The 25,391-nt window shown below is 43.8% G+C and overlaps 1 protein-coding gene across 1 annotated transcript in view; it reads left to right on the forward strand.

Annotated features, from left to right (window-relative positions):
- The window catches only part of KLHL29 (kelch like family member 29), a gene marked incomplete at its 3' end in the record, with an annotated part of 389,918 nt that overhangs the window by 347,278 nt on the left and 17,249 nt on the right, over window positions 1–25,391 (forward strand). Inside the window, exons 9-12 of the mRNA XM_082277061.1 lie at window positions 8,239–8,437; window positions 11,084–11,266; window positions 14,044–14,224; window positions 22,755–22,948. Of these exons, the coding sequence (XP_082133187.1) occupies window positions 8,239–8,437; window positions 11,084–11,266; window positions 14,044–14,224; window positions 22,755–22,948 (757 nt within the window). The remainder of the gene's footprint in view (window positions 1–8,238; window positions 8,438–11,083; window positions 11,267–14,043; window positions 14,225–22,754; window positions 22,949–25,391) is intronic.

Genomic DNA, 25,391 nt, shown 5'->3' on the forward strand with positions numbered 1-25,391 from the left:
AGAGAAGTGCCAGAAGAGAGGCAGATACTGCAGTGATGAATGAAGAACAAGAAGCTCAGCTGAATGACAGCCGCCTTTTGTTGCACTCTGCAACGATATAATCATATGCCCTTTTTCCAAACCTTTAAAATCATGGTGTCCAGCAGCAATACAAAATGTCTGCACCATAAAGACATTAACAAGCTTTTTATGAACTTGTGTCCTCAGAGGCAGATTTATCTAAACAGCATCTTCATGGTGTCTGAGAACCAGAGATGCGTAGACAAATTTGAGGTAATTTAGAGAAGAGCAACACAAATGATTAAAAGACTGAAGGAACTGATGTGAGAAAAAAAAGATTAAAAGATGTGAATATGCATGACTTGGCCTAATGACAGCTAAAGAGGGATAAATGTCTACAAGTGTTTGAAGCCCCAAGGAGGGGAGTTGCCTGGAAGGATGCATGGGAATAACAACAGTAAGGACCACTGGGATGAATTTGAGACTTGGCAAATTAGTCTAACAATCAGCAAATTAGTCTAACACTAAGCAAGCACAAAGCCCACCTGTAAGCCCTGTATCTGTCAGTGAGGGTAAGGAAAGTGATGGAGAGAAGGAGAAGAGGATTTATGTCAAAAAAGCTACAAATGCCCATGAGCTATATTTTGGCAGTGACAGAGAGTGGCAGTTCAAAGGCAAGATGCTACAGAGGAGAAAGGGTTGGTGACTGTGAGAGAGCAGATGGAAGATCCCTTATTTCTCAGGCACATTTTAAAGAGCCTCCATGCAGAAGAGCAGTTTGCTTCAGGAAAATGGAGAATCTGACAGGTAACAATGACAATTCCAACTCTGCTCTGTGATGACAAGGAGGTAATAATAGAAGCTGATACCCAATACCAGCATGTACAAATTACTTAGTTCATCATAATAAGAAATTAATTGATCAATCAATATACTCAAGGGCATTAAGTTTCAGAAAAGAGTGTTGGAATAAATATGAAAAAGGATGCTTCCAAGGGAGCCTAAGTGAATTAGGCTCTATAACACTCTATAACAGTTCAATTAGGCTTCTTTGAAAAGCCCACACTACCCTGGTGCTTGGAAATCCATTTGTGGGAAGAGCAGACAAATGCAGAAAGATGCCATAATGAAAGTACAAGAAGCTTCAATTTCTCTGAAAGTGAAAAACGCAAGGGATGAGCAGTAACCCCTGTGATTTCCCGGGGATGGGCTGCTCAAAGAGCTCCAATTTGAATGAAGCTTTTGCAGACACTCAGCTCCCATACGGGCTTACAGAGGGAGAATAAAAGGCAGCAGCAGGAATGGAATCAGTGCAGGAACATGCCCTTAGGAAGAAACTGCATTAAATAAAAAAGAGGATGCAGGTGGCATTAGCAGTTCCTGAAAATCCCTCTCTACTAAACTTTTACGTTTTTTTAAAGGGATACCCTTGACAGAAAATCTACAGAATTATTTCTCTGAAGTTTTAATTGGTTTGAGGAGCTCCCTTGTCTCTCAGTCTGCTCAGTCTCTTCATTTGTGGCTTTTCCAACACATTTTTCAGTTTTTTACAAAATCTTTCTTCGCTGTTGCTGAAGCAACGGCCTTACAAAGACCCACATCCACAAGCAGCTCCTCACAAGTGCTCCCTTGCCTTGTGCTGCATGTGGCCCCAGAATTCAGGACCAAACTCCAGAAACAAATTATTTTATATTATAGTCAAGAAGCCTTTTGGAGAGTTATGGCACATGGATTCACGTGCCTGTGTGTTGTAGGGGCGGAGGTATGAGTGGTTCTGTGAAGCACCTGAGAAGCTGCAGCTGTTTTGTTGTTGGCAGTGTGCTTTTGGGGTGCATCTGTTTGCCATGTTTGAAAGGTGAATGCCCATAAGCAAAAGAAACACCACTTACCGCTGGTACCCTGTGGGGGAATTTTGAGGGATTATTTCATAGCAGTTAGTCAGCAAGCCAGAGAATGCATGGTAGGAGTGGGGCTTTTTTTAATCCTTAGTATCAGGCAAATTGCAGGTATGATGGATCAATGATTTATCATCCTGTGCATTTAAAAGCCTTTCATCATATTCCTGCTGGAAATACCGACCCAAGAGCTGCTTTGCAAACAGCTCGGAGAACAGGACAGCCGCTCACTGGTGACATTACAGTGTTTAGTCAGCTGTGCTGCCATAAAGATGTCACGTTGAAACCTGATTGCAGGAAGACAGAGGGGCTGCTCTTTCCTTCTTGCTGGGCATGAGATTTATGCATGTGGCATCCTGCCACTGAGCCACCAGCTGAACACAGTGCCTGCAAACCAGATTTTCTGCCACATGTTTATCTCATGATATTAGGAGGCTGTCGGCTGACATGCTACCAAGCCTTTGGGTTTAATCTGAAGGCAGCATTACAATTCCAAGAAGTCAGTGTGGGTGATTAGTAAGTACTCCAAGTGCAGCAGAAAGCTTAGTTGGGCTTGGATATGACCTTGGGTGTAGGAATGTACAGGAGTTTACTGGAAACACAGTGTGTCTTTGTAATACCCAGGGGTTAGATATATCAAAGCAGGTCTCCTCATTACCAAGCAGCAGGGCAGCACTGGGAAAATCTAGCCAAAAAAAAAGCTTATTTCTGAGAATGGCAAATCAGTGTTCCCCAAACCAGCCAGTTCCCTGTTGGGCCTGCATTTGGAGACTCAGAGCCGGCAATAATTTGAATATCAGGTTGGATAATCTGTGGGGTAAGCCTGGTTTGGGCTGGAGATGGTGATCAGGAGGGACCGCTCATGTCTCCTCTCCAGCATGCCAGTATGCATGGCCAGCACGCCACATCTCCAGTCATCACCATCAGCACAGGTCAATGGGTAGTTTGTTACCTGGCTACAGCCAGGTGTTTGTTAATTAGCATGTCCTGTTCTCATTTAAAGGAGTCTAATGCAGTGGGGAACTGGTTCTGCTTCAGATCTGCCCCGATGGCTTCCTCCATCCAAGGAGGTCCTTGCTGTCACACTGGGACAGTGCACGCCATGAGGCAAGTCTGAACCCAGGGTTCCTATGAGACAACATAAATCTCCTTCAAGGCTCTCAGATGAATTAAATATATTCCTACTTCATAGTGTTTTGAAAACTATTGTAATTGTGCATAAAGGGCTGAAACAGCAGTTTATTGGAGCAAAACCCTATCGTAATGTGGGTAACCTACCTTCCATATTTGTATTTCTAGCTGAAGCCTGTTTCTTTAGGCAGAAAGTACAAAGGGCCCTTTGTAGGGAGAACAGTAAACTAGAGAGACAGATGAATTATAAGGCATAAGGGAAACATTATTTTGACCTCTTTGGGCATTACTTCAAAAATGTTAAAAATCTTGAGAGCTTTCCAGTGGAGCATTTAAGGAGCAGGAAATATGACTCTGTAGCAGTAGACATACTTCCTTTAAAACCTAACTGTATATTGTCGTGGCCCAAGTCCTTGCAGGAGTACTATGAGAGTCCTTTTGGAGAATACTTGTGAGGATTTTACTGGATTAGAGATTTGAGAATAAAAAGATTATTTTTAATGTGATTGTGAAGTGGGATTTGTAACTTAGACTGTGAAGATGCCAGAACAAAGCCCACTTGCAAGCAAGCATTCATAATACTGATGTAATCAGTAGGAGAAGAAATGTCATAAAAAAGTTTAGCAAAGTAAATGTTCTCACTCAAACTACCAGTCAGGAATAAAAAAAGCATTAGAGGCTTTTGTAGTCTCATTTGCTAAAGCACTGGCCTGCCTAATGAGATGGGAGTAACTTGTGTGTGAACAGATTATTAGGGAAAGGCCTGAGAGGGTCAACTTCAAGGTACAGTTGGTCATGTTGATCACATATTCCTCTGAGTCAACACTGACCCAATGGTAACACTTAGGCTTCCTCACAGCATGATCACAACCTTCTGAGCACAGCACCGAGGACAAATGGACACAAAAATTCCCGCCAGAGGGTAGAATTAATCACCCTCCAATTTGGATTGACATGTGGTTGTAGACTTCTTAGTGTGCCATGGTCTGAGGCATGGTCTGGGGAACACACTCCATTTCCCAGGAGCTGATGGCTCACAGCTGTGGCCCAGAAGGGGACATTGATATTCTCTGCTTCCCCTGGTGCTCAATGCATCCTCTCAGCTACCTTGCTCTGGGGACTGTTAAGTGTGTTGACTAAATCTCTCTTAATTATAACATGAGTTTACACATGTCTGGCTGGCAAGTAAATATTTGGCTTGTATGAACCCGTTTAGGTGCCTGAGTCTAGAGCTGAATCTCTCCCCAGAAATGTTTAAGTAATTAGAGAAAGATAAGATCTCTTAAGATTTTTCACTCCCTGTTTTATGTGTGTGAAACACACTTGTGATTGCAGGCTGGTGGAAGATCCTACTTTCTGTTCAGCCACTGAAATCAGTGAAAAATCACTGAAATATGTGCCTTGAAGCAGGGCAGATAGCATCTCTCAAAAATCTCTGCTCTACAGTCCCCAGTGACTGTCCAAAAAGACTTTGCTCATGTGTCAGCAGTGCCCTGGCTCCTGCAGAGTCACCATGGCCATGCACAGGGTATCTGGCAGCATCACCACACAGCAAGGAGTTTATGGGTGAGGTCTTCTGCTGGTGCAAAACCTGAGCAGCTCCCTTCATCCAACAGGAGCTGTGCTGCGGTTTGCATCACCTGAAAAAACAGTCCTGATGGTGTTCAGAAACTTCCTAGCATTTTAAACAATAAATATTTTGATTTTTGCATAATGGTGTCCATTCTCAAGGAGCTGAGACATGGTCTCCCGTGTTTATGAGTTGGTAATTCCTAATTTTAAGCCCAGAAGGGGTATTAATATTCTCTCCTTCACTCTGGCATGTGATGCAGGCTGTAGAGTAGTCATAAGTGATTCCCAACAAAGACCTGAGAAATATTTCTACTTGTCCAGCCAGCGCCTGCAGCCAAGCAGGGAGAAGAAAACGTCCCCAGGGTTACAGACACAAAGCACAGCTCCAGGCACCCGAGGTGGATGAGTTTGGCAGTGTGCCCTGTGCATGTATTCTGCTGCTTTAGTGATAACTGGTAACATCAGTAGGTGACGGAGATGTTTCATAGCTGTGTAAGGCACAACGGAAAGACAAGAGGGAATGGAGAGCAAATAACAGATGGTAAGGAGGTTGAAATGCTTTGTGGTGCTTATTGCAGTTTTAAATGAAAAGGATAATAGTAACAGGATATTTAGTACAGTCATAGCTAACAGAGCTGGGAAGTCTTCATAAGGGAGAATCCAAAAGAAAAAGGCTGCTGATTGCCTAAATCACTTGAATATTCTTAAATCAGTGAGGCTAAGTGAAATTCACCCTTGACTATAGTGCTTAAAAGAGCTGGTGAGAAAAGAGGTTGCTTTATAAAAGCTTCTCCTGTCTTGTGGAGATGCTGCCATGGTGCATACTCCTCAAATCCCTTGGTGAAAAACACTGCAATTCTGTGTACCCTTAATGCTCTCAGCACCAAGCCCGAGTCGTGACTGTGTGTGGTCGTGCACACACACACACACACACACAGAGCCAGCTTTCTGTAGCTGTTTGAGCGAAGGGAAGGATAAGAGTGAAAAGTGACATCAGTTTTGATATGTGACATCAACTTTCAAGCTGATGAAAGGGAGCAACATGTTCTAATTATTATTCCCCTTCAAAATAAGCCACGAGCTCAGACAAAAGAGGAGAGAAAGGAGGGGGGTAATCCAGGAGAGAAAGAGAATCACATTTTCTCACTTATCTAATTAAAGCAAGGTGGGTGAGCGAGAGGGAGAGCTCACTGTGCTCAGGGAGCAGTGCTGCCCCATTTATTCAGGGAAAGGTGGGAAATGGAGGCGGTAACTCTACTGGGCCCATGGGAATTGTCCCATTCCTAACAGAAAGGAGCCGTTCTCCCAATGCTAATTCACAGGTAGCTTTGGGACATGGTGGGGCCTGTGGAACCCCATGTCCCCAGGTAGTGGCACACCTGTTTGTGCTGGTGTTTGGCACTGCTTTGTGTGGTGGCTGCTTCCAGTGCAGACCAGCCTCGGGAGTGTCAGGGGCAGCTCTGGCTTGTCCTACCGCACCAAGGGAAGGTGCTAGCTCCTCTGTACGCTCCATATATTTTCCAACTTTATTTAAACTGCCCTTCAGAGACTCGTACTGCTTCCTGAGCAGCCTGTAGTGGGAATTAACCTGCCCTGTGGGATTGTCTCGCTCATCCCCAGCGTACCCTCTCTCCGCGTTATTCCCCTGTCCCGATGCCACGTTTCGTCTTGGCTCCCTTGTAAGGTTAAACGCCTCCAACCTTCTTAAAAAAAGCACTTCCTGAAGTCAGAGCTTTGCCACCCACTGCCATATGTCCACTGCTTCCTCTCTTATAAGGTAATGACATTAAGATATCTGCAGCCAAGTGCCTGACGTTTGTGGCTCCAGGGAAGGAGCAGCCGTTGTGCCTCCTAGAAAGCACCTCAAAAATGGATTTCAGCAAGGGAGGAGTGTCTTTTTTTATGTTTTGAGGTTGATGAAGTGGTCTGAAGCCCTACTTGGCCCTGTGCCACACTAGAGGTAATAGTGAGGAGTCAGGAACTTACTGCTCACTGGGGTGTTTTTTCCCAGAAGAGAAGCACTGTCACTTTTTGCATCCCTTTTGCATCACCAAACAACTTTTTTATCCTCAAACAATTGCAGGGTGGCCAGGCTTCAGTTCTTCAGGCTGTACCTAGAATTGCCAGCTCCAGTGTTGAGGAGGGCTGATAAGCAGGGGACTGGGAGTCAGCCTGAGACCCTTCAGCTCCTTGGGGCTACAGATTTGCAGGCATGTGTGGGACTCAGCTCCTCACAGGTTGTTGCATTTTTGCTTTGACAGAGCTCACAGCAGGCTGATGTGGCTCTCTAGTAGGGGAGCAGTGTGAATTTGGAGGAAACATCCTCTGTTTTCCTTCTAAATTAAGCCTGCTTCTTTGGTTTGGGTGGGGAAGGGGGAAGCCCTGGAAGTGCTCACAGGTGCTGCATCCTCCACCTGCTTGGCCAGCCCATTACCCAGTTCAGGCCATATCCTGCACTCCCATCTCACTATGCCCCTGCTCCATTTCCATCCCTGCTCCTGTTCCTGCTGTGACTTGGCTCTCACGCACTGCAGGGACAGGCACACTGCTGAAAAAGAAAATAAGAGCCAAGTGGCTTCTGGAAGACCAGAGGCATCTGCAGGCCAGCAGATGCTGCTGGTGCCCAGTGTTTCTTGGGACCCGCACGGACCTCAGGAATATTTATTTGCATCCTGGCCTCAATCCCAGTTGGGATCTTTGGATGCTGCTGCTGTATGAATATTTATTGCAACAGATGATTATCTTTTCTTGCTGCTCACCCTTAGTTTGCATCCTGTTTGTGTGCCTTGCCTCTGGAGTTCTGTGTTTTCCTATTGCTCTGCTTTTCACTGTATTCTCGTGCACTGTTGTGATATCCCCAACTACATATAAAAAGAATAATCTGGGGATGGACTCCTGCTTTTTCGATTGCAGTTTTCTATCTTGGGGTTTTGTTCTCCTTTAAGCCGTGTTTGGTGACAGGCAGCTTCATTTGCTCAGGTGTCCTTTACCTTCTGAGGTTTAATGTATTTGTTTTAGAAGATGAAACTTAGTCAGTATTTCTATAGCTCCCTCTGGAGTCAGACTTCCCTAAAAGCTAGAGCTACATGATTTCTTCACCAACAAATAAACTCTGCTAATTGAAAGATATTTAGCAATTGGTTGACATCATTCAGGCTTTACCACAGCTGTTGAAATCTACCCTATTTACTTACTTTTGTTTCACATTTATAATGCCAGAAAAGACTTGTTTGGGGGTTTTATTACAGTACAACAACCACACTCACATTTCAAAGTTTATTCAGATAACTCAAATGCTTACTCCATATCTCCACTGCACAAGGTGTTACATTCAACCTGACTTCAGAATGAGCTTTTATTTCCAAAAAATCCTCCATACAGTGCTGTGTAACAGGAGTTGCCACCTTTTAAAGATTATTTTCAGTCTCTGGGACCAAACCCAGCCTGGGCTAGGGAGCTCTGAGAGTTGCATTGCCTCTGTCCCACCCATTCACTAGGTAGGGCTTGTATGCAGCATCCATGACAAGTGTCTTTCCAGGCTGGATGACAGAGGATGGTTTACAGGGAAGGAGATGGAGATGCCAAGTGGCTGAACTCTGACTTGAAGGCTGCATGTGTTACAATTTCTCCCCCCTCACAGTATGCTGCGGAGCTGCTGGCAGTGGTGAGGCTCCCCTTCATCCATCCCAGCTATCTGCTGAATGTTGTTGACAATGAGGAGTTGATAAAGTCTTCGGAGGCTTGCCGGGATCTGGTGAACGAAGCCAAACGTTATCACATGCTGCCCCACGCCCGCCAGGAGATGCAGACACCGAGGACCCGGCCCAGGCTCTCTGCAGGTAAAGCAAAAAGTCCTTCAGCAACACCAGCCCCCTGGTTCCACATTCCCTGGACATGCCCTGGGATAGGGCACAGACCTTGGCTCCTTCTCTTGGCTCCTTCCCAGAACCTGGTGATATTTCAGTTTTCTATTGTTACTTTCCTTAAGCATTCAGGAGCCTCTCCCCATGGGTGGACATGGATGTTCTGATACATGCTCCTGAAATGGGATTTTAAAAGAGCCTAAATTTTAGGAATGGTTATCTTTGTCAGACTGTAACATTCCTCTGTTGTCCTGAAAGTGAGTCCCTCGCCCTCTTTGCCTCAGTTTCTCTAGCTGCAGAAATAGGTGAATAATTAATTGTTTGCCACTGAGCCTCTTGTTGGGAGGATCTGTCTCATATTCATCAAACACCTTCACTTGCACAGCCCTTTGTAAATACAATATTTTTATATGGTGAGGCTGGTGTAAATGTAGTATTTTTATACTGATGAGTACCAGCTTAGGCTGTTTAATGCCTCCAGAACAAATGGATCACACATAACATATTCCCTTTTAAAAACCCAGCAGCTGTGAAGAACTGAGTCTTTTTAAGAAGTTTCACACCCGTTTTTCCTTTTTGGAAAAATGCGTGGAAAAACCCCAAGGGCCCACCTTGCGAGCCAAGCCCATATTGTGGTGATGTGAGAAATATCCTAAATATCCGCTGAACAGAGAGTGCAAATGCCATGTAGGACAACTGCATCCAAGAAGGAGTCTGATGAAGCAGGTGAATTGTTTTAACATGCTGCCTGTACTTCTGCCTCCCATAAGTACAACAGAAAGCCAGACAAAACTTTCTGTCACTGCCACTGATGCTAATGTGGCACGGAGATGGCATATCAAACCACGGCATTTGCAGCTTCAGGAGACTGCCTCATCAAGGCACCTTTCAGAAGGACGAAGTGTAGAGGACTTTCAATAACAATCTACCCTAAAAAGTCTTTCATTGAAGATGACTACTGGCGTGATGTTTGAAGGGATTTTTGAAAAGTGCTTATTTTATGTATATAAAATTGTAGATGTAATGTGATCCATTTCCAGAAGCTTGTTGATGAGGGAAAAGTGATTCTCTCAGGGTAAAGGAGGGTGATTATAGTTTTTTAGGTCAGAGTCTAATTATATAGAATCATGTTATTTTGCATATCAACAGCATTCATGGAGGCACAAAGGATCTCTAAACACCCTTTGTGGACTCGCTGCTGTGTGTCACATGCCCTCTCGAGGTCATTGATTATAATCAAGTTATGTCTTGCACAGGTGATTAGATTTTCTGCTACGGCGCAAAAATAATGATCTCTTCTTACTGAGAAATATTTATTTAAAACCGTAGAGCACTTTATCTTAATAACTTTTAAGAGAGTAACCTTGCTTGAATGACACAAATTTATTTTTTGAAAATGCTAATGAGGAATGACGATAATCCATTACTCTGCAGACGCATTTCTCTCTGCTGCTGCTCCTAATCCCTCTTGCTGGCAGTCTCGCTCCTGCCCCGCACCTGTGCACACTTGTCTCTGGGCTGTCTCTGGGCTGGGAACTGTGACACATCACAGCAATGGCTCCAGCCAGGAGACAGCTCCTGAAACGGTGATTCCTTCCAGCCTGTGGGCTCCTGGTCCTGCTTCTGAGCCTACTTCTCCTGGCAACACATTGCACAGGGGCTTCCAATTGCTGCAGAAGGGTTTTTAACACTTCACCTAAATGCCAAGTCCAAACCATCCCCAGCACCTGACTCCTGGATGGAGCCAGGAAACATCCCAGGGTTACGCTGTGACCCATCTCTGTGGGAATGAGTCTGGAGAGGAGTCTGGAGTAACACAGAGGTCAGATATGACTCAGCTGTGAAGTGGGAATAAAATCTCAGAGATGTGGACTGCAAAAATTTTGCTTCATGAACAGAGAGTTTGGCTTGCTGGACACCTTGCATGTTATGGGCTTGGGGGAGCTGTTCAAGCACAGATAAAGCTCAGTTAATAACTATTAAGGCAGGGGCCATCTCTGTCATGTTTTCTAGCACCTGGTAGAGGAAGACCATGATCCATGACTTGAGCACATGTTATCTAGGTCTACAAAATCTGCTTTCTCTGGAAAAAAGAAATTTTAATAGAGTGCATGCAGAAAGAGTAATGGGGTGAAGATCCGTAACCCTAGCTTCACTTTCCCCAGACTCCATTAGCTTTTAATGTGAGAAGACTTTCTTTAGATTATAGTCCAAACATGCTTTTCCTGGATAATGACCAAGCTCCAAAGATATCACAATCCTTGACAAAATGCCCATTTTCTTCAATGGAAGAGAAATCTGCTACCTGCAAGTCTCACTCAAAGAATGGACATCTTTACATGGAACTGCCTTTTTATTTCTGTGCCCCCAAGTTTTGCCCAGATGGCATTCTCCCTCCCTAGTTCTCCCAAGAGTGTTCATAGTGTCATTCCTCACCCACTGCTCCCCCTACACACACATTCCTGTTTTTTCTCACCCTTCATGGTTTGATTGCAGACTGTAAAACAGATCTATATATGATACATTAAAATTTCCCTGACTAATGAGTATTTTTGGATGGGTTCCTGCCTGGTTGAGAGATGCCACTTTTTTACAATACTATTTTTCTTGCTTGAATCCTAGGAGTAGCCGAGGTAATAGTTTTAGTTGGGGGTCGCCAGATGATTGGCATGAACCAACGTGCTTTAACAGCAGTCACTTGCTTAAATCCTCAAAACAACAAGTGGTACCCATTGGCCAGCCTGCCCTTCTATGATCGAGAGTTTTTCAGCGTGGTCAGCGCTGGAGACAACATCTATCTCTCAGGTAAGCAGCAGATTCCGTAGAAACAGAGCCACAGAAGGGTTTGGGTTGGAAAGGACCTTTAGAGGTCACCTAAACCAAACCCCCTGCCATGGGCAGGGACACCTTCCACTATCCCAGGTTGCTCTAAGCCCTGTCCAACCTTGCCTTGGACACTTCCAGAGAGGGGGAATCCACAGATTCTCTGGGCAACCTGTGCCAGTGTCTCACCACCCTCAATGTAAGAAATTTCTTTCTTATGTCCAATCTAAATCTACCTTGTTTCAGTTTAAAACTCTTACGTCTGATCCTGTCACTACAGTCCTTGATAAAAAGCCCCTTTCCATCTTTTTTATAAGCCCCCTTTAATTGTTGAAAGGTCACGATAAGGTCTTCCCAGGCCTTTCTCTTCTCCAGGCTGAACAACCCCAAATCTCTCAGCCTGTCTGCATAGGAGAGATGCTCCAGCCCTCTGATCATTTTCATACCCCATCCCTGGACTCAATTCAACAGGTCCATGTCCTTGTGCTGGAGACCCCAGAGCTGAACACTGTACTCAAGGTGGGATCTCATGAGAGCAGAGTAGAGGAGGAGAATCACCTCCCTCGACCTGCTGCTCACACTGGTTTTGATGCAGCCCAGGATACAGTTGACTTTCTGGGCTGTAAGTGCACACTGCTGGATCATTTCCTATTTTTTGTCCACCAGTATTCCCCATTCCTCCTCTACAGGGCTGTTCTCAATCCATTCACCCCCCAGATTTACTGGTCTGGGAAAAAAGTTACAATACAGACAGCCCAGACAAAGCAGGACCTGCCAGAGTTTTACCCAGCTGCTCCTGGGGAGAAAAAAAAAAAAAAGAAGCAGGAGGGATGTTGGGAGAAAGGGATTTCCCTGCTTTTATCATTCTCCACGTCTCTGCAGTGTTAACGTTCTCTCAGAGCAGTCAACAACAATATTTTGCAGTTGCAACGTGAAGAAAATAGGTCTGACAACCATCAAGCATGCAAAGAGGTTTCACTGCCATAGAAACGCAATTCAAAATACTGGCTGTAGTTGAATCTAAATGGTAGGTTATGGAATTTGAGACAGACAGACTGAACTGCTGAATATGTGACCTACACTTAAAGTATTTGCTTACAGGAGCATTCATATTTTGTACTTGTTGAAACCTCTCTTTTGACAGTAGTCACTAGCCCTATAATCTTCTTAGATTTGATGAAACTGAGACCACACTCCTTAAAAGGCTTTAACTCCCAAAGTATCTGTCGACACCATGCCCTGAGCATCGCAGTATCTGGATTTTTGCAGTCTGTTGGTACTTCTGCTTGGCTGGAGGGGGAAAAGCAATTCCCACCAGACAATGCAAGGATGCTCTGATGGCAGTCGTGTGGAGGCTGGATGATTAAAAGAGGAGGCTGGGCAGGGAGGTGCGGATGTGTGTGATCCAAGGATGTAGTTGGGAGCACAGATGCACCTGGCATCTGTACCAGTAAGGGGTTACAGCTGTTACCTTTCCCTTGCCGAGCTCTCTCACTGCATTTTCTGCAGTAAATTGCTTCCTGTGGTGTTAAATTCCATTAATACTGCATAGAGACCCTAAGAATTGATTGGAAATTATTTCTTGATGGTTTTTTCCCCCATGCTTGTTTGCCCATGCTTGAGAGCAGCTGGAGCAAAAGTCTTCTGGGGAGGCTTTTGTCAGATGTTGGCTTTTAGTTATTCTTAGCAGAGGTGCTTTTCAATATGTACAGCCATTTTAGGCTGTGCCATACCTGGTAAAAAAGCTTGGAATCCTAATTTCAAAGCTCATTTCAGCTCTTCCCCTTGAATCTGGCTAAGTGATTGGATGGTATTTGGTGGCTGCAATAAGGAGAGCTGAAAATGTAGCTAAGACTCACTTGATATTTTGTTTTGCTCAAATGTAGAAGACTCAGGAAAAAGGGAAGGGGAACCAAGAGAAGTGAGAATGGCCTTCTGCAAGCTCCAAGTACTGGACCCTGCACTGCATAGCATAGGTTTGGAGAGCAAAATACCGAGGAGGAAGTCTGGTTTTCTCATTAAACCATGGAACTGTGTCTAGTTCATTTTCCTGGCTTGACCACTGACTCCTAGTGTGGTCCCAAATAAATCATTTCACCTCTTTGTGATTCAAAACAGGATAGTAAGACACCCACTAAGTGGCTACCTTGGAAGCTTCAAGCAGAAGTTAAAAAGTGACCAATATAAATATTTCACAAGATCATCTTGAACTGTTTTACGGGACTGGTACAGCTGGTTCTGTCTTTTATCTGCAAATGAAAATAAATAAGAAATTTGTCCCTGAGAATTAGAAATTCAGCCTACAGTGCAAGCACTGGCTTTATTGTGCTGCTTCAATCCATCACTGTATTAAGCATTTTAGATTTCAGGCTGTCCTGTGTCTCACAAGCCGAGATAGACTCAGCCTCCTGACACCTTCTTGTAAGTGTTGCAGTAATTTAATAGACTGGAAGTTATTTATGAACAATGAGAAGGGTCTATCCCCTTATGTATGTGTCCCTCGTAGTCTGACATCTTGATTTCTTCATGTCATCTTATTAAAAAAACCCCAGCCTTTGGGGCGCATGAATAAATGACACAGATATGCATCATCGGAACAGATGCTCACTATTGAGGGTGATTTATTTTAATTAGTCAAATGTCATTTGAAGAGTTTTTACTTTGTAACTGGCTTTGATTGCTGCGTGCAGAGCTGCTGCCATTCCAGGATCTCACGTAACTCTCCCCTTTTCTCTCCCCCGCCCGCCCGTGGGTGCCAGGCGGCATGGAGTCGGGTGTCACGCTGGCTGATGTCTGGTGTTACATGTCCTTGCTCGATAACTGGAACCTCGTGTCCCGCATGACAGTCCCGAGGTGTCGACATAACAGTCTGGTGTACGATGGGAAAATTTATACCATTGGAGGGGTCGGTGTGGCAGGCAACGTTGACCATGTGGAAAGGTAAAAAAAACCCAAAACACGTGCTGTTTGCTGGAGCTTTTCCTTCATGCTATGCTAAAGGACCCTTTGCCTTTTAAAGGACACATCAAATGGACTGTATGTGTTAAAATAAGCTTTTATAACAGCTAAGAAAGTAGGAAAGTGGGCAGGATTAGATTTCATTTAAAAGCTTTAGTGGAAAGCATTGTTTCAAAACCAAAGAGGAAAGTTGCCAGCTTCTCGGTTTGCTCAGGGGAATGAAGAGAGGAATTAAGCTTCTTGGGACATTTTTCCAGGTTATACAATGAATTAATAAACTCCCTTTGAATTTAGTACTGATGAAAGTCTTTACAGACCACAATAGTACTTTTTTTTTTCTTTTAAATCCTAAAAAAGCAACAGCAAAGTAAGTTTCTTGTATGTGTTTTCCTGGTGTAGCACCTCTGCCTTGACCTGACTGGAAGATCCTCCCTTTGGTGGTCTTCGCCTGGGGCTGGAACCTGCCAAGTTCAGAGTAAAACAACCAATAAATGGAAACAGTTTTGAATTCCTGGCTGAACAAAGATGGGAGAGAATGGAAATTTCTCCTTTCAAGTAGACTCCAGATGTAATTTTTTTCATTTTTTTCACATGGAACTTAAAAAAACAGGAAGGAACAAAAGTGCAACAAAAGTATTTCACAAAGTAAAATTCCAAAACCAACTAATTTCTTGTCACCCATGGCATTCAATAAAGCCATAGATTTTATATGTATATCAATGTTTTCATTAAAAAATAGAATTCACTTTGAAGTGCAGTTTATGAGAATATTCTATTCCAAAAATATTGATACAGTCTTAGCCCTCCCCAAACACTTAGTTGGGACACATTTTTGGGAAATGTTTTTCCTATGTGAATGTGGCAACCAAAAATTTTTGTCAGTTTTAAATGCTGAATTTGAATACTTCTTCAGCAACATTTTGAAGGAGGCATTTTTCAATAAAAGTTGCATTAACAACCAAGACAAATAGGGAGAGGTTACTAGGAAAGATTGCGGGGGAAGAAGAAAACAACACATTTTTCAAAAGGTTAGGAACTGGTGTCGGTGATGATGCTCTCAGCAAATCAGGGAAATGCAGACAGCAAGGAATGAATGATAAATCATAGCAGTGAATGCAACATGTGAACGTTGCTTCCCTCCTTAACCCAGAACATAAGGTGGGCACTGTGCACCGGACTTGCTTTGAAGCAAATCTCACCCTTTCCAGCAGATTTGTTTCTGGTATCATAGGTATTTGTCCCATCATTTAAGTCAGTAAATTTTTGACTAGCAGAACTATTGTGCCGGTTGTGTCATCCCAAGACAACTATTTTTGTGAACACAGGAAGGAGAGAGCCCAGGAAAGAGATGCTGGTTCGTTCCATCTCTTGATAAAGATGAACAGCAAAATAATGCTATTGAGGAGTCTTGATAGTTGCCATTGATTAAATTATCTCTTTTCAGTTTTCCTTGGGCCTGATCTCTGTCTCTGCTCCTATTCTCATTGTCTCTCTTTATCAAAGCATCCAAAATGTTGCTCAGTTGAATGGACCCCAAATCAAGCAGAGTCCCCCCTGCTCCTTCCCTCTCATCTCAGTCACCCCAGCCCTCACCACAGAGGAAATTGCAGCCTGCAAAGTCACACTCGGCCCCTCGGCGGCCCCTGCTTGGCTCAGTGAGAGCAGCCGTGCTGTTTTCCATTGTACTGAGCCCACCAAGAGACTTGGATGTGGGAAAGGAGCAGATTTCCTCCCTATCATTTCAGCACACGCTGTCTCAGCCACAATAAGGATGTCTTGTCATGGGGATTTGCTAAACCCGTGGTTATAATTAATCTGCTGTTGTCTATAGAGTGACTTGTGAGGCAGAGTCATGGAAAAAGTGCAACATGGTCTCCTTTGGACTGTGCCAGGAAATGAGAGAAGTTTGGGGATGTTTCCTTTTTTATTCTTCGTATTAAAATGGTAGTAGGGGGTGACAGAAGTGAAGCACAGCATGGCTGAAGCTTTGTTTTGGAAAGGATGTTTCAGGGTCTGCTGTCAGAAGTGCAGGTGAGGGAAGGCTGACCCTCCTAGCTGTGCTGAGCAAAGTCAGGCCTTCACACAGAAGCACTTCTCATTTGGACAAGGCAGGGGTCAGGAATTTAAATCACTGTACCCATTTTTGCAAGCAGTGAGGATTTCTGAATTTGGATTGCAACTTTGGAAGAAACACACTAAAATACAAACTAAAATCACTTTAATTGCTGAGTTGGCTTCTGTCTTATGAGCAGTGAATGCCCACTTCTTGACTCTGCTTTTCTTCCCCCCGCCTCCTCTAGACCTACAAGAAACCAAATTTCTCCCATCATATTTCTATGTGGGTTGCACATTCCTCTTCAAATACTGTGTTCGTTTGGATGGGACACTGTGATATAGTCTCTCAGTAGGGGGGAAACCCCTCTGTCATTCCAGTAGGTCACAGAAAAGCACTAAATTAAAATAAAGTGACATGGTCATAGGGTCCGTGTCAGGTGATGCCAAAAATTACATTTACCTCTAAAGTTATCACTCCTCCCCTGAGTGTGGAATTGTAGAAACACGCTCCTGGGTTTGGGGTAGTTTTTCACCTCCTAGGAGGCCTCTGAGATTATAGCCCTGTTATCCCCCAGATGGAGGTGCAGGAGCTTATCCAGGCCTGACACAGAATGCAGTCCTGGGCTGTGCCACCAGTGTAGTGTGAAGGGCAAGGCACTGCACATCCTCCCTCGCTGGACCACCTACCACCTCCCCTGGTGCATATGCAGCTTATCTTTCCCAACCACATTTTGCATTCTGCTTTCTCAGTCAGCCCAAGCGTGACCATGCCCAGCTCTGGCCAGGTTCTGACGTGTGTCGTCTGGCATGGTGAAGGACATGTCTCCAGTCCAAAGTGACTTACCCTGACCTCACCAGTTAGCACACCCAGAGCATAAAGTCTACAGGGTGTCTCACCACAGTGGGTCTTTGAAGACAGAGAACATAGCATTTTCTCCCAGTTTCTTTCCTGTTCTCCACCTGTTTTTCGTGGAATTCTTGTAATATTTGATCCTAAATGGTTACAATCTTACAAAGATGTTTATACAGCATTTTGCTTTTTAAAAACAAATGTCAGACCACCTTAGCTATGCATAATGCCACCTGCCTGCACTTAACACATCTGCTGCATTATGACAAAGCATTAAAGCAAGTAGGGACCACTGGACTCCTAATGATTTATGGCATGAGCTCCTGTGTCCCTCTCTCCATGCTTTCAGTTGTGTCGTTGATGCTGAAGGGTGCAGCCTTACCCAGAAATTCTGGTGCCACTTAAAACAGTGGGTGTTTTCTCATCAAATTTGACAGGGCTGAGATTCTTTACCCTTTATCTGCCATTTGTCTGTAAGGAGGCAGCAAAAATTCCATCTCGATAGATAATATTATGGGACTATCAATCACAAACAGATGAATAGGAGTCATTCGTTACTCATCTTAAAACAATATCCATGTGCCAGAGGGGCTGAGTTATAAGTCCATTTTGGTGGCTGTGCATGGGTATATGTTCAGGGAAAGTTATGTTTTAGCAATGAGTGTTTAGGGAAATAACAGGGTGGCTGCAGTTCTCCATCAAACCCCTCTGGCAAGGTTCTGTGTGACAGGAAGCAAGTCATTAGGTGTTAGGCGAGAGGGTATTACACTTTCTGTCTTCTTCTGAGATATGAGTTGAGTTGGGAGCTGGCGAAATGAAGTGGATCCACGAACTAGGTCTTTAGATAATGGATGAGCCCTGTAATATATGCAATTTGAGAGCCGAGAAGGCTGCGTATGCTGACAAGACAATGTATGTGACTGGAAGTGTGGAAATGTGGGTGCTTTGTGGTTATTATATGTTTGAAGGACAGAAGAAGATGAATCCCCTTGACCTGACAGTACTTTTACAACAGGGTTATCTAAAATTGGGAGATTACTTTTGTCGGCAGTGCATACTTTGAAGACAGTTTAAAAAAATCAGTGCCAAGAATAAGCTTTATACATTTTAGAAACTGCTTCAGAACCTACTGTTTTACTGAGACATGATCATGTAGGAATTAGGGGTTCTCCCACAAGGAAGGTGGACATTTCTTCACCAAAAGGACTGCCAGGCACTGGAACAGGCAGCCCAGGGGAGCATTGGAGTCACCATCCCTGGAGGTATTTAAAAGTCATGTAGATGTGGCGCTGAGGGACATGGTTTAGTGTTGGGCTTGGCAGTGCCAGGTTAATGGTTGGACTCAGTGATTTTAAAGATGTTATCTTGCCTAGACAGAAGAAAATTAAATATATTGCCTTGTCTTAGGATAGTTTCTTAAGCCCATCAGAAGAAAACAAAAGAAGGCAAAAAATAGTAATCCATTACTGTGATTTTAAACATGTGAATCATCAGAAGAACAGTTCAATATGACACTGTACAGCTTTAGTTTAAATAGAAGCTTTCCTGCAAATATAATTAAATAATGGTTAAATAACTGAAGGATTTCTTGCAGACTGACAGAAATGGTCAGTGTATAAGTGCCTGACCATAATGTAAGGATCTTATAATGTGAATAAATCAAGATACACATAGGGCTGTTTAACCTAGGATGACAGAAATTAAGAGACTGAGGAGAAAAAAAAATACTATTTTCAGGTACTGAAGAGATCAAAAGTCAAGAAGGCAGTGAAGCGAATGGCACAGCTTGAAATGAACAGTTTTCTGCTGTTAATACTGAGATGGTAGGGAAAGAGCAAGGAAGGAGGCGTTGAATGAAATGAAGGAAGGAAGGGGAAGATGAAGCCCCCAGATGAAATCCTAAGAGGGGGGAGTTGTGGCAACCAGCAAGGTTTTATTTCTGCTTGTGTTCTCTTCAAGCCTAAGCTGTATTTTCTACTGGGTTCAGATCATTTGCCATATCATGGGTATATAAATTATACGTATACATACATATATACATTATATATGCAGATAATGTGCATATACACATATATAAGAGATACAAAAACATATAAGGTGTATGTTTAAATAATACATAAGTCAGCAGGTAGTGAGTGCAGCAGGGTCAGATGAGATCCCTGTGCTTGGTGCAAGTGACACGTGAAGTGACAGGTGGGGACACACGTGTCCTGCAGGGCCGGGGACCAGCAGGCTGCTGGGGCAGAGGGAGGAGTGTGAGGGCAAGTGTGTAAAACCACACATGAGACCATGGTGTGCAAGAACTGCAGACCAGGAATCAGTCGTGGGAAGGGAGATGTCCTTGAAGATTCAAGTTCAGCGAATTGGATGGGCTTGGTAGGCCCACAGCCAAGGACAAGCATGGACACACCAGGAGGGAGCGGTGCAGGAGAGGGAAGAAAAACCTTTGCTTGGCTTGAAGCCAGCTCACATTATGTCTCCATCTACAGCTTCAAACAGGGGATTCGAATGCAAAGCTTGACTAATGGAAAGAGATCAAAGTGATTATTCTTTAAATCAGTTTCCTCCCTGCTGGCCCTTGAGCAGGGCTGGTGTGACAGGCAGCCAGGAGCCCCACGAGCACCAGTGGCCGTGGGGTGATGGCAGTGCCAGAGATGACACAACAGATGGAAAAGCCCTAGGGTAGAGAGGTAAAGCAGGTGTCAGTATTTTCTGTCCTGGAAGGTTACAAAGGTTCACCTTCATTCACTTTTAAACCAATTTAGTTAATCTGGTGCAAATCCTTGTGTGAACACATGAAGAGCTGACTTGAGATAGACCAAAATGATGGAAACATGCCTTGCAGAGACTTAAGGAGCTTAGACTACTTAGTTTATCCCATAGAAGGTGAAGAGTTGACTTTATTATTTTCTGCACGTCCATATGTGAAAGAGAGAGATTTGATAGCAGACAGCTTTATAATCCAGCAGGGAAAAAGAAACAAACTTTCTGGTGGGTGGGAGCTGAAGCAAAACAGGCTAGAAATCAGGTCTACTGTTTTGCAAGGAGGGAGTGAACTGGAGGAATAAATTCCCAGGGGATGGAAGGACGTAGTGGACAGCTATCAGGAAGCCTTGAGGCATCAATTTCTCCTCTTCAGCCTCAGGGCTTGGGTAGATGCTCACTTAAGAGAGTTGCTTCACTGAGCAGCCCATGTAAAACCTGCGTTAGGTGCCCATGCCAAGTGGACCGGGACTTGTTTCTGCCTGCTTTATGGTTCACTGATTTTTTAAACCAAATGACCTTCAAGAAAAGAGTGGGGTTTTAAGCTTCACCTGTATCCAGTAGATTTTCGGCCTTTGGGTCTCAGCAGATGAAGTGAAACTGGTCATTTCTGGTTTCTCAGTGGCAGATGAAGGACAGTAGGAAAAATACCAGCTCTGTCATCATAGAGCATAAACAGAGAGCAGTGAAAGTGAGTGAAAAAGGGAGTCTGTGGGACTCGAGACCTCAGTAAGGAAATTGATCCAGAAAAAGGATGACTGTTTTTGTAATTTGAAGTTTCTCCAGTATTCCTATGGCTGTGGTCCTCAACCACACCCAGCCCCCAGCATATGTGAAGGATATAACCCCTTCTTCCCAAAAACATAGTAGGACAATCAGAAAGCCACTGTTGGGAACATCTTTGTCTTGAGAGCTGAGCTGTGCCAGGTACTTCTGCCAGCAACAGGGAAGGCAGTTGGCTGCTCACCACCTCCATCTCAGACCACTTTGACTGCCCACATATGTTCCTGGTGCTAATTCAGAGTAGATGGTGTGAGACAAAACCTATCAGTCGACAGGTGGAATTTGTCTTAAAGGAGGAACAAGAGAAGGAACACTAGGTCAGTTCTCAGCTCTGTTGTTTTTCCCATTCCATAACCAATTACAGCCAATGTTTTAACGAGACATCAAGAATTAAATTACCAATTACTGCAATAGCTGAGTTAGCAAAGTATGTCCCAAAAGCAACGTGTGAAACTTTATATTATGTGAAATTTTCATATATCTGCTCGGGTGGATGTGAATGCTGCTCCGAGTGCTGTGGGCGAATGCAGGAGATGCAGCATGTGGTGACTTACCTGGAGGAGCTGCTTGTGCAGTCAAAATGCATCTTCAGGCTCAGGTTTGGTACAAGAATCAGCCCAGCAAAGGTGTGTCACCTTGAATGCTTCCAGCACCATGTTGTTTAATCTTGTTATATTTCTTCCCTTTGATCACTTGTTGTAGATGAATTTAATTTCTCTGTAACTAATTTAGAGCATCATACAAGGCAGTTCTCCATGCTCATTATAAGGGACTTTCCTAATTTTTTTTTAGTTAGAGTTTGCCTCCCTCTTGCTATTGCTTCAGTTTTATGAGTGTGTTAATTACTTTCAGTTATATTACTTGGAAGCTCATTAGTGCATTTTTATTAAGCACATTATTTTCTGCTGTTTCTGCCATTTTTATCATTCCTCCCTTTTATTTTCCCCAAGTTTGAGCAGTGAAAATTTGAGGGCCATGTTACAGAGGGAGAATTCCCCTGTTGCCAAATCACATTTTGCAGAAGGGTTCATGTTCATCAATTCATTTCGTGTTTGCATATTGCATATCACTGCCATTAAGAGCAAAAGCTCTGAATGGGTGATGAGGGCTTCTGTTCTGGCAGTCAACAACTCTGAAAAATCACTACACGGGAAACTCCTGTTTGACTGCATCTGTCATTACATGGAAATATAGAAACCTAAAAATCACATTATTCTCCACTGTCTCCAAGACTCATTTTAGAGCAGCTATTTGGATCCCTGCCACATTATCTTTAAAAAAAAAGGGATGCCTGTACTTGTGATATTGTCTAAAATGAATCTTCATCCATGGATTGTTAACTGCACTTCCCTTATGGTCAATGACTTAATTAAATCAGATACTGATGACCTTAAAACTAATTTAGCACTTTCATGCATACTCTTTTCTGTTTGATTCATGTCAAATACAAAACCAATGGTGAGATCTTACTCCAGCATTAACAGTTGCAGCATCCTGAAATGAAGCACAGTAGCTTGGTTTGCACAATGAAAATTAAATAAAAGCAACTTATTCTGGCACAAAGTGTGCATTGCTGGTCAGTTAACTAGAGTAAAAGGAGCCATCATGTTGCATTATATTGCAGGTGAGATGTGTTCCACAAGCTGAACAACTGAAGTATATTAACAGTTGCTTGCCCACAGTCACTATTGGATATCTCCACACTGATTAGCAAGAATAATCTCATTGTATACTCATTAAAAGAAATTAATCAGTGGAAGACATCTCAACAAAGATGTCCCAAGTTTCTGCACCTTGGACTATAATGAGATTTGAGAGGCATATACAGAAAACAGAACCAGCTTTCTTGGGCTTCTATCAATGTTTTAAAACCTTAGAGAAAAGCATTCATTACACCATTTACCAAGTGGCTGAATTTGTAAGATGTTAAAAAAAAATGCATTTCCACCTCTGCTTTTCTTCTGCCTGCCAAGCTGCCTTTCTGTGCCCCAGCCTGCTTTCTGTGCCTGTGTGCTGCCCAGTGCTGCTCACCTCAGCTCACTGCGCTGCTGTCGTCCCCAGGTACGACACCATCACCAACCAGTGGGAGACCATCGCCCCCCTGCCCAAGGCCGTGCACTCGGCCGCGGCCACCGTGTGTGGGGGCAAGATCTACGTCTTCGGAGGGGTGAACGAAGCCGGCCGAGCCGCGGGGGTCTTGCAGTCCTACATCCCTCAGACCAACTCGTGGAGTTTCATAGAGTCACCAATGATTGGTAAGCCTTGCGTGGTGTCAGAGCAAACCTCTGTGCTACAGGTATCTGAATGCCTTTGCAGAAAGCAAAGGAGTTGTGGGGTCGGGGGGATATCCCTATAACATATTGGCAGGAATGCATGGCTACTATACCAGAGAAGCAGTTGTCTGGATCTCCACTGAAGGTAATTGTCACTCATTAATACAGACTAGTTACCAGCTAGAAGTGAAGAGTTCAAAGCAGAGAAGAAAGGAAAGGTATGAACAATTAGACATTTTAGATTAAAACAATCTCCAAGTGCAGTGAAACTTCATGCTGGCATCATGTGTTGCTCCGTGTGGGTTCACAGCACTGCTCAAGTAGTGGATCATCACTTATGAGTTTGTTAAAATGTTGCCAGTTCTGTGGGAAGTGACGGGCATTCCGAACTGGGATTTATCAGTGGTGTCCACAGGCATATGTGCTTCGGAGGCTGACATCTTCAAGACGTAATTTATTAAAAACTGTGGGGTTTAGTTTATCATGCCCTTGAGCTCACCAAACATAAAGAGCAAGATGAGAAACCAAATTTTCCAATGCACCAGCCAATGTCAGAAGTGATGACTTCCTTCCAAAATTAGAACAGTGCTCAGAAGTTTGCAACTTACTTGCTTTCTGTGGCAATTTGCACCCTGAGTGTTTAGGCTGCTTTTGGAAATGAGATTTAGTGTTCAGCTCAGAGAGGATGCTCCTGCAGGCAACAGCTGACCTGGGTCGTCTGCTCTGCACTGGGCTGTGCCAGCCTTCAGTCTGGCTGCACCCAAGTGGCCAAAGAAACAACTCACACACAATCATTGTAGAGAAGCTGCTTTTGGAGTGGTTTGCCTTCACATCGAGTTCAGAGAGTCATACAGTGGTTTGGGACCCTTAAAGGTCACGTAACTCAAGCAATAAGCAGGGACATCTTCCACTAATTCAGTTTGCTCAGAGCCCTGTCCAACTTGACCTTGAAGTTTCCAGGGATGGGGTGTCTACTGTGTGTCTGGGCAACCTGTTCCAGTGTTTCAGCATTCTGAACCTTTTAGTCGTGTTGACGCTGTGACCTCATTTTTAAAAAATCATGTACTTTTTACTGAACCTTAGAGCAATAGGAGTAGCAAGTAAGAAATTATGACAGCTGTAAGGTATTCAGGTAAGGCCTAAGCATATTCAGAAACTTAGAATAAGCTGCTCTTTCTGTTGCAGCTTGTTACAATGATCCCGACCCTTTTGCTGGGGTTCCCTGGTAGATGAGGAGATGAGGAGCTGGCGCTCCGTGGCCGCAGCCTCCCCTGCTGAGGATGCCGGCTGCTCCTGTGTGCTCTAACACGACGTGACACGCGCAGGATGCGCATGAAGCGCCCAGGGAGAGGGCGCTAGCCGGCCAAAGGCGTGCTTATGTAAGACAGCAGCACAAACAACCCCACTGCCTGGCTTTTTCCATCACGTGGCTACAGCTATCACTGCTCCTTTAATCCACTGACTGACAGTATGAGGTTTTCCTGGACTCACAGCATACTGCAAAAACGAGTGCATTATGCAAAGTTGTGTTCCTATTCCTTACCATAATAGTGCAAGCGCCACAGGAGCTAAGGAGTCTTCCCCTGGGCTCGTTAGGGTCTAGCAAGCATCAACATCATGTGTGTTTAAAAAAAATCATCTTAACCATCCCAGAGCTGGGTTCTTCACCCATTGTTCTAATAGAGTTGGACTATTATTTCTTAATAGTACAAAAATACATGAAAGATACTTGTGAAATTAAAAGATGGTATTTATGGTTTTTTTCATTAGTTAAGCTAAAGGCATAAAATATATAATAAAACAATAAAATATATAATAAAACAAGGAGTTCTTTGTTGGGTAATGTATGATGTGAATTTACTTCAAAATAACTTAAAATAACACAGTCTGAAAAATGGCACCCCAGTGGAGAATGTCTGAGAACGTGAACTGATGTGATGCCTGATCTTCGCTACAAGGCAGTGGGAATGTTGGAAATACATTTCAATATTTTCAGCTCTACAAAAACCATAGCATCTCCTGTATTTTTAAAGTATCCTCCCAAGAACTGGATGCAGTGCCAGGTACAGTACAGTCTAAAGGAAAGAGGAAGTAGAAGGAGCCTTTTGCAAAATGGAGCTGGGATCAATCCTGTCATGATCACTGCCAGGGTGCCTCTGACAGCCTCAGAGCCTTTTTGTGTTGATTTGTGAATTCCTAAGGTTTACCTCTGAGCTAAGGCAACTGAGATCTCTGATGGTGAGTTGTTACAAAGTCACCCTAGAGATCAGTGAAACCTGTTTGACCTCAAATAGGACAACAGTTTATTTAAAAATGCCTCCAGCATGCTCAGATTTGCAACAGTAGCTGCAGGTATTGAAAGCAGCCAAGGTCTGTGGAGATTTTTAGATGAGTAGCACCTGTCTCAGTTCACTGTGGTATTTTA

The sequence above is a fragment of the Coloeus monedula genome, assembly GCF_965178545.1.
Source record: "Coloeus monedula genome assembly, chromosome: 2".
NCBI lineage: Eukaryota > Metazoa > Chordata > Aves > Passeriformes > Corvidae > Coloeus > Coloeus monedula.